We start from the raw sequence: 9,276 nt of genomic DNA, 5'->3' as shown, positions 1-9,276 counted from the left end.
TACAATTTGTCTAGAATATCTTTCACACCGTCTTTTGATCACAAGCCACCCTGCTGCAATAGCCAAAGGGTTGTCTAGAGCTTAAATCTCCACCTCCATTCCACATTTTTAAATTTTCGATAGTTTGCTTATGATGATTTTTATGATTTAAGAAATCATCCTGACGTGTTGTGGATTTCTAAGTTAGTCTATATTAAAAGGTCTTGCTTAAGTGCGAAAAATTAAACTTAAAGCGACGTAATCTAATCACTTAATGTAGAAAACTACGTCCGCAGTTTCAAAGCCGTTTTATGTTAATCCCTTTCCGCATAGTTTAGCGATTGTATTTTATTTTGAAGTATTCGTCAGGAAGTGAGTTGGTGCCTTTTTTAGGTTACTTTCCTTGTCACGGAATACGATAAGCCAATGGGAAGCATCAACACAGTTGTTGGAGATAACGAAGGCTCAGTTGTGATTGGAGGGCACTTACCGAATTTGAAAGGAAGAGGAGAAAGTCTGAGTCTTGAATATTCACATGGCACTAAGAAGTCTTCGGCGTTTAATGTTACATTTTTGAAACCACTGCATAACAAAAGCAAGGCTTCGTAAGTACTTGACATTTTTTTTTTGTCAGAAATTCTCTTTTTTGTTATCCTGCTAGATTGTTGCAGTTGAGGTAATACTAAAAATTAAAACCTTTGTCTATAAAACCCCAAGTTTTGTGTAAAATTGAAGAGTAACAATAACGTAAAACGAGAAAAAATTACCAGGTATTAGAGGGGGGAAGCTGTTTTAGTCGATCCCCTACACCTAAGATCTTATTATATTTGTTACAAAATACGTCTATTTTTTCGATTGTTACGCTTAAACTGGTATATAGTTTTAATGTGTGTTATAAAGAGGGAGGTTCTGTCATCGGGTTTCAGATTTATCGACATAGTAACAATATTTATTAACAATACTTTTACAAACGAGATTTATTAACGATACTTTTATTAATTTTCTGTTCCCTTAATATTTTTTATTCCTTTACAAAGATTTTCTCTTCTATATTTAATCTGGTATTTCAGTAGTAGCTTATATTGAACCTACTCCCCTTCCCTTAGATCATATGTAAGCAAAGAAATGTAAAGAATGTGGAGAAAGTATTAAAATATGAACTAAGGAGATGTGAAGTGGAGGCCATGGATAAAATTGCTGAGGATATGGAAGATGAAGCTAGACGGCATAATAGTAAAATATTATACTGGCATTTTAATAAATTGAGAGGGAGTAGTCAATCCGGACTAGTCTCAGTTAAAGATGGGAATGGGGCCACAATTAGTGATAAGGAAAGAGTTAAAAGAGACATGGGTGGAACATTCTGAGGATGTGCTAAACCGAGATACAGTTGCAGGAAAAGACATAGATGAAAATGAACAAGTTTGTGATATCTTGGGTTAGCGACAGTACTAAAAGGATTAAAAAATAAATAAGGCTCCAGGTGCTGATAGTGTGATAAATGAATATCTTAAATATGGTGGCTCTGAGATTAGAAATAAGATACTGCTACTACTACTACTAATAATAATAATAACTCACCGCAGTACCAAGCCGCCTGAGGTGAACACAGCTACGTACGCTCCTCCTCCAACCCAATCTATTCAAGGCCTCCCTTTTAACACCCTCCCAGGAAGTTCCCATTTCCTGCTTTCCGTTTAGCCCCAGACAGTTGGTCAAAAAGGACAATCTTTGGCAATCCGTCATCGGCAGAACGTGGCCTAGCCATCTCAACCTTTCTTTCATTATAGCCCCAGAAATCGGGATTGAACCAGATTTTTCGTACAACCTACTGTTTGAAATACGATCGGTCAGCCGAATACCCAGAACAATCCGTAGGCAATTTCTCTGAAAACATATAATAAATTTTCAGTTGATATATATAAGCTACTGAAGATTATGAATATGACTTTTGAAAAAGGGGAAGTATTTGATAATTTTAGAGAAACTGTAGTTAAACCACTGTGTAAGAAAGGTGACAAGAGTGCGCTTCATAATTATCGAGGCATTAATCTGGTCTCTGTAGGTAGCAAATTACTTAGTAATATGATACTTTTAGACTGAAAGATGCTGTAGACAAAGTTTTAATAAAAGAACAGTGCGGTTTTAGAAAAGGTAGAGGATGTGTCGACCAAGTTTTCACTCTTAGGTTAATAATTGAGAAGCGCCTTTGTTGTCAAACACCTTTGATCATCAGTTTTATAGATTGTGAGCAAACTTTCGATTATGTTGATAGAAGAGCTTTAGCAAAGGCCTTATCCTTTATATGGTATACCAGAAAAATACATTAAAGTGATGTGTGCTATGTACGAGAATAATACTGCTGTGGTTAAGACAGGAAATGAAGTTAGCAGCTGTTTTTTTTTATTAAATCAGAAGTTAAGCAGGGTTGTGTTCTATCCCGCTTTATATGGATCATTTTAATGGACTTTGTCTTAAGGAGTACAGGAAAGGCAATTGGAGACTAGGGAACCCAAATGGGCAAAAAAAACTCTCCTAGACTTAGATTATGCTGATGATTTATCACAGATGAAAGTGTGAGCAAAATGAATGGATTTTTAGAAGTTTTGCTAGTTCAGGGTGCAAGAATAGGTTTAAAATTAATATTAAGAAGACTAAGTCACTAAGGCTAGGAATAGGTGAAAATGAAATGGCGAAGATGGGTGATAAAAAGATTAATCCTGCGGACAGCTTCACTTACCTTAGTAGCATGATTAGTAAAGACGGTGGAAGCAGTGAAGATGTTAATAGTAGAATAGCCAAGGCTCAGGGTGTTTTTTCACAGTCAAAAAAAGTTTGGAAGAATAGGAAGATAAGCCTGCAAACCAAGATTAGAATTTTGGAAGCTACAGTGATGACAGTTGTCAAATATGGTTCAGAAGCATGGGTGCTCCGAAAAGCGGACATAAATTTACTAGATATTTTCCAGAGAAATTGCCTACGGATTGTTCTGGGCGCCTGGATGACTGACCGTATTTCAGACTGTAGGTTGGGCGAAAAATGTGGTTCAATCCTGTTTTCTAGGGATATAATGAAAGAAAGGTTGAGATGCCTAGGCCACGTTCTCCGGATGAAGGGTAACAGATTGCCGATGATTTTCCTTTTTGGCCAACCGTCTGGGGCTAAACGGAAAGCAGGTCGTCCTCGTATGGGGTGGGAGGATGTCATAAATAAAGATTAAAGGAAATGGGAACTTCCTGTGAGGGTGTAAAGAGGGAGGCCTTGAATAGATTGTGTTGGAGCGTGCGTAGCTGTGTTGGTCTCAGGCGGCTTTGTGAAGCGGGGAGTTATTAGTAGTAGTAGCTCCCTCTTCCCTTCTACTATTCTGAATAAAAAGCTGGTAATTTAATATAACTCGTGACTGAATTAGGGAAGTAAAAGTTAGTTCCTCTTCGTACTTTTTGTACTCAAATTATTAATCGTGTCCTTCACTCTTTTAGTTTTTCTGAATATTAGGAGTAAAATCATCTATGTTAGTTAAATGAGGTTTGATTTTAAAAAATATGCTATAATTTTGTAATTTTGGCATTCTAAAAAAAAATTATTTTTTAAAATATTTGTTCTCGTGTTTTAGGTGGAATGCTTCAGTTTTTCAAGGTTTAGCAGACTTCCCTAGCAGTGGTTACAAGGAATTAAATCGCGGTGCAATTCTCAATTTTGATTCTAATTCAGTGCCTTTGGTATGTACAGTTCTCCAACCATTGTCACTTTCTCAGTCATTATTTTTTTTCTGAGCTTATATTACTGGTCTATCTAACTGTTTTGTTTACATTTTGTTGTTTTCAGTAAAACCTCTCTGTTCACATTTTAAGTAAAAGTTTGCTGTTTACTTTTACTGCTTTCATTTACTTACTGTTTTCTATGTTTTTTCTCTATCGCGATCAAGCTCTCTGTAATATCTTACTAAAAATTCCAGAAATCAGCTTTAATATCAAATTGTTAAAACCTTAGAAAGTTTTTGTCACCTACGTCTCAGCTGCTGATTTTCAAAACAATAAAAAATATTGTCGGGAAAGCCAAAAATATATGGAGAAAAAATTTACGCGACAAAACTGAGGTTTAAAAATTTTGTTCGTTTCTGTTTTGGTCAGTACGAGTGGTACTCCCTTCTTTTTTTTTCTTGGTAAGATGATTAAAATGCTATCCATATCTTACTAATAAGGAAAACGCGCAACAGTCATGTTTATTTCTGATAGTGAATACAACCTATGTTCATAACAAATTCTTATTCCTACTCTATTTCTCTCCTTGTCTTTCTTTCTCTCTCTCTGTCTCTCTCGCCTTTTTCCCTTTTTTCTACAATATTTATTCTGTTGTATGAAAAGAACAGAAATGATTCGATGATTTTACTGCAGGTACGACATACTGTGTCCTGGGAAGGTGTTTGGCGTAACTTACGCTGTATAAACAGAAGTACTGCCTTTGCTGTAAGAGAGCATTCTGGTCATTCTTTGAAATCTTCCCTGAAACATGCGCTAGTTGCTGATACAAGGGATTCTAATGTGTTCCCCACTGAAGGAGTTCTTTTCAGGTAATAAAGCTAGGCAGGTAGACAAAGCCAAAAATGGTAGAAATTTTCTAGCACATTCTTGGATGAAGTATATTAACATCTTGGCATTGAAATTGGGCTATTAGAATAGGGTGCGAGTTATAATTTCGGTAATATTCAGTTTTATAAAGTTTTTCAGTTCCAGTTCTCTCTAACTTATATCAACTTATATATCTTATATCAGCTTGTATTAAGTATATCAACATTCTAGCCTTGAAATTTGGCTATTAGAACAGGGTGTGAATTTTAGTTTTGGTACTATTCAGTTCTTTGAAATTGTTCAGTTTAGTTATTTGATGTTGTTTTGTTATTTGAATTGTTCAGTTTAGTTATAACTGACTTATGTCAACTGTATCATCAACTTATATATCTTAATATCAACTTATATTATGTGTATCAATATTTTGGTCTTGAAAGCTATTAGAATAGGGTATGCGTTTTAATTTCGGTACTTTTCAGTTCTTTGAAGTTGTTCGGTTCTTTGATGACCACATTTACTTATATCAATATATGTCAACTATATATCAACGTATATATCTTATATCAGCTTTTGGTAAGTATATGAGCATTTTCGCCTTGAAATTTGGCTATAAGAATAGGGGGGTAAATTTCAATTTGGGTACTATTCAGTTCTTTGAAGTTAATCAGTTCAGTTTCGATGACCACACTGGCTTTCTAACATACAAAACAAGAGAAGACGTCGAGAAAATTTGTGAACACAGAGAAGAACATTGTGAATACAACCCAAGTGAATTTTGTAGCTGTGTCTAACAGCCGTCATCAGTGAGATAGGAAGCTAAATAAAGCAAATAAAAAGAAAACAAAACTAAAACGTTTAGCCAAGACTCATCTTGGCAACCTATGTGAAATCAGGATGCTGAGACTTTCAAAATTTGCTTTATTATTTTAGTTTGATTTTTTTTTTCGATAAAATTCTTTTAGTAAGTTTGTTTCCGTTTGATTATTTTTATTTAGTTTTTTACCTGAAAAACTATTCATCTAAAATGGAAGAAAAAAACATTTAGTTTGTTCAATAATTTAGCATCAATTTTGATGCTATAATTCTGCAATAATTTTGCAGTAGGCATCATGATCAATTATACGTTTTTGGATGTTGTACTATCTGAGGACTTGATTGGTTTTTAATCATGTGCAGTTAAAAATATGCATAAAACGTAAGAGAGGTATCTATTAAGATTCAATTTTGCAACTTAGTGATGATGCTTCGCAAGTTCTTGCGCAAACGTTAGGCTAAAGTAAAAAACAAATAAAAAAATAGAAAACTATACTATAGACCAAGATGAGAGCTTTTAACCATTGAACAGCTTTTCCTTCTATTAAGTTAGTTTGACGAATTCTGTTTCCAAATTTTACCTAAAACAATTTCGTTCTGAAGCACATAGGCAAACACGAATAATCACTTAGAATTTCTTTCAACTACATGATTAGTGCATTGAAATCCATGCCAATAATTAATCAGCTGATGATGGTCGTGGTGTCAGACGCAACCTAGAAAAGAGCGAACTCTAAATCGTAGTAACCAAGAATGTTACATAGTAATCAAGAATGGCCATGTTTTGCTGTACCTCCCTTATGACTCTCTTATAGAAAGTCGTCATGCTTTTTTGCTTTTTCGGACAGCTCTGCTCTCTATTGGTGCTTTTTTATACCTCAAAAGGCAAATCAGAAGTTTTGGGAGTATTTTTCTGGAAAAAAACATTAAACGAAAATCTATTTCACTTTGAAAAAGCAATAAGAAAGACAGGGCTTTATTTTGCTCAACCTTAATGATAAAATGTTATTGCGAAAATAAATTAATGGAATTTCAAAAAAAATAGCCCGAAACCCCGTGAAAATATCGTCGGCCGAAATGATAATTGCGCCGTTGAACTTGCCATGGCTGTAACTCATGTAGAAAGTTACATTTTATTTCCCAATTTTGAGCAACAAGGAAAATAACTCTTTCGCATGGTAAGCAAGCACGTGTTTCCAAGAACTATAAAAGTTTTGTGTAAAGATCAGGGGGGAGGAAGGGAGCCCCCTCTCACGCAGGATAATTCCTGCTCGTTTGAAGTTTTAATTTCGCTCTTTACGTTTTTTTTATTCAATATAAAACTTTTGTTTCATTTGTCTTAGTTTTTATTGAAGCCATTTTGATGAAATCATTTTCTAAAGAGTAACTATGAACACTCCTGGTTCTCAAATACCAACAATAATGGATGTTTCTTCCATTTAATGACTAGCAATAACAGTAATGAATGAGATAGTTTGTTGAGTCAACCAAGGAACCACCAATATCCGTAAGAATCGCAACAAGAATCTTGTTCATTCAATGCCAATGAAAATTCAAAGTTTTGGCTGTTGATCCAGAAGTTCCAGCATTTTTGCTGGCAAAAAAGAAAGATGTTTTGAACGAATATTTTGCACGATACTTTCCATCCTACATGTTATTAGGATACAGCAATTGTTTCTGGAAGATATCATGCAGAAACGTTTAGAGTATTAGATGCCCCAATGTTATTGGCTAAACTGGGGATGCGTAAAATACGACGTGGACTAAGAGGTGCTCTTAGAGTATTTAAATGTGCAGCTTAACCTAAATCAAAAATACTTATCTTAGTTCCGTAATTATAAACGTAAAACTCTTCAAAGGCAATGTAGATTCCCTAGCATGGAAATCAATCTGGCCTATATCTTGCCTGAAAGCTGGTCTGATTGTTTGGAAGCCAGGTGTGAAGAAGTCGGAGTAGATGAACCGTTAGGGGAGAAATTCTGAATGGATTTATGGATCAACAGTTGAATGAAGATGATTCAGAGCTGGTTGTGGAGGTAAATGAGAGTGAAATATGGAATGAGAGGGAGAAAATGAAGGGAGGATCGGCGCCAGGAACAGACGGAATTCCAATCGCTGTATGGAAGTGGAATAGAGTGCAGATTATGTCAATTATAGCCTATTATTTTTGGTATTTTTGAGCCGATCATTTTGCCGTAAAAGACGGCCAACATCTATCTTATCGCCTCTACATAAGAAGGGGTATAGGTTTGTAAATGGTAATTATAGGGGTTTTTGTAGGAGAAATAGTATGTGTGAGGTCTTTTATATGATATTAAGGTCTAGGTTAGATAAATGGTTAGAGTAGAAGAAGACGATTGATATTCCAGCAAGTTTTAGTAATGATTATGGTGCTGCAGATTAGATCTTCAGTTTATGTGTGTTGGTAAGAAAATAGGCTAGAGGGACAACAAAGGCTCTTCACAACTTTTCTTGCCGTAAAAAGAGCTTTCGACAAAGTAGTAAGGAGGTTACTTATTAGGAGTATGTTGCAACTAGGATTGCCATGGAGATTTGTTTAGATTTCTTAGCAACTTATAGCGTAGTTAGGAAAGTAGTTCGAACTGGAAAACAGTTTTATGAAGGAATGAATTTGAGTGAGGAGTTAAGCAAGGATGTAGTTTGTCATGTAGGTTATTTTCGTTATGTATTAATGACATACAGGATTACTTTAGGAATGTGGCAGCATCAGTTGTGGAATTATCAGATAAATCTTTGTTTGCCCTTCTTTTTGCTGATGAAACTGCATTGGCTGCAAAAAGTGGCTCTGAATTACACATACTTTTAAATTTATGCACGAGCATTTAGCAATGAATAAGCTAACATTAGATGCTGATAAGTCACTTGTAGTCGTATTTGGGAATGAGGTGGAAAATGTAACGTAAATGGTAATGAATTGAAAACTTAAAGAGTTTTCAGACCGATAACCCAGGGTGTAAGGTTTCAAAAAATGGTAAATGGGGTAGGCATATTTAACGAATGGAGAGTAGATGACTAAGGTGGAGCGCATTAAGTAGTAGTTTAAGAAGTATAGGCGTAAACGACATTAAGTTAAAGAAGAAGATTTTCAGTAGTAAGCTGAGACAAGTGTTTAGTTATGGTTGTGAAATTTGTGGACTCCAAAATCGGAATAAGATAGAAAGGATTCGGTTAAGTTTCTTTAAGAAATTGTATTGGAAGAATCTAGTATCTCCACAAGATGATAGGCTATTAAAAGAAGCATACCAAGAGTGCTTGAGTGACAGGAGAAAAAGTTTCTTGGGCTAGCCAAGTAAGATATATTTATAAAGTTATGGAGAAACTAGGTAGTGGAGTAAGGGGAAATGATAAGAGCTTGAAGGGGAAAGGTGGTTTCCAAATAGGTAAGGAAAGAAGTTTCAATTACAAGGATGATTTTGATGTTTACCGCTCTGCAATGGATACTCCGATAGTGGAGCTGCTGTTGGAGTGTTAGTGACAGACCGTCAAGGCGATCTTACATTGATTTTTGTTGTTGTTGTGTATCTCATTTTTTTTTTTTTTTTTTTTTTTAATGATGTAAGTTCCTATCTTAAACTAACTCACATTTCATTTTAAATTTACTAAACATCGTATGCAGACCGTGTTCCTTCGATTTTAACTTGTGATGTCTCAATTTTAGGGTGATACAAGAATATGCTGGTTTTGCTGGAGGGAATATTGGATTCCTGAAACATGATGCAGAATTCCAGCTTAATATACCCCTCTTTGCCGATGCTGTAGGTTTATGTTTTTCTCGTTTTTCCTTTTTATCGCAAATAAGATTTGTGTTTTTGTGAAACGAGATTCTGCTCGTGTCACAATTATTTTATATATTTCCAATGTTGATGACGCCTAGAATTTGTTATTTCTTTTAAGC

General features: G+C 35.1%; 1 protein-coding gene across 1 annotated transcript; it reads left to right on the top strand.

The window, feature by feature from the left end:
* The first annotated feature begins 359 nt into the window (after positions 1 to 359).
* On the top strand, positions 360 to 9,220 carry LOC136024621 (sorting and assembly machinery component 50 homolog). The gene is made up of 4 exons (XM_065700051.1): positions 360 to 584; positions 3,593 to 3,698; positions 4,374 to 4,549; positions 9,040 to 9,220. The coding sequence occupies exons 1-4, from the start codon at positions 406 to 408 to the stop codon at positions 9,194 to 9,196; spliced, it is 618 nt and encodes a 205-aa protein (XP_065556123.1). The 5' UTR covers positions 360 to 405; the 3' UTR covers positions 9,197 to 9,220.
* The last annotated feature ends 56 nt before the right edge of the window (positions 9,221 to 9,276 follow it).

Source organism: Artemia franciscana, chromosome 3 (genome assembly GCF_032884065.1).
Source record: "Artemia franciscana chromosome 3, ASM3288406v1, whole genome shotgun sequence".
Taxonomy (NCBI): Eukaryota; Metazoa; Arthropoda; class Branchiopoda; order Anostraca; family Artemiidae; genus Artemia; species Artemia franciscana.
The sequence above is the reverse complement of the archived record's forward strand: the minus strand, read 5'-3'. Positions and strand labels throughout refer to the sequence as shown.

What these genes read in the sequence shown, in the direction of transcription:
- LOC136024621 (XM_065700051.1), top strand. Translation starts at nt 406, where the DNA reads ATGGGAAGCATCAACACAGTTGTTGGAGATAACGAAGGCTCAGTTGTG. An exon ending in ATTCTAATTCAGTGCCTTTG is followed by an intron (nt 3,699 to 4,373) that starts GTATGTACAGTT and finishes ATTTTACTGCAG; the next exon opens with GTACGACATACTGTGTCCTG. An exon ending in ACTGAAGGAGTTCTTTTCAG is followed by an intron (nt 4,550 to 9,039) that starts GTAATAAAGCTA and finishes TCTCAATTTTAG; the next exon opens with GGTGATACAAGAATATGCTG.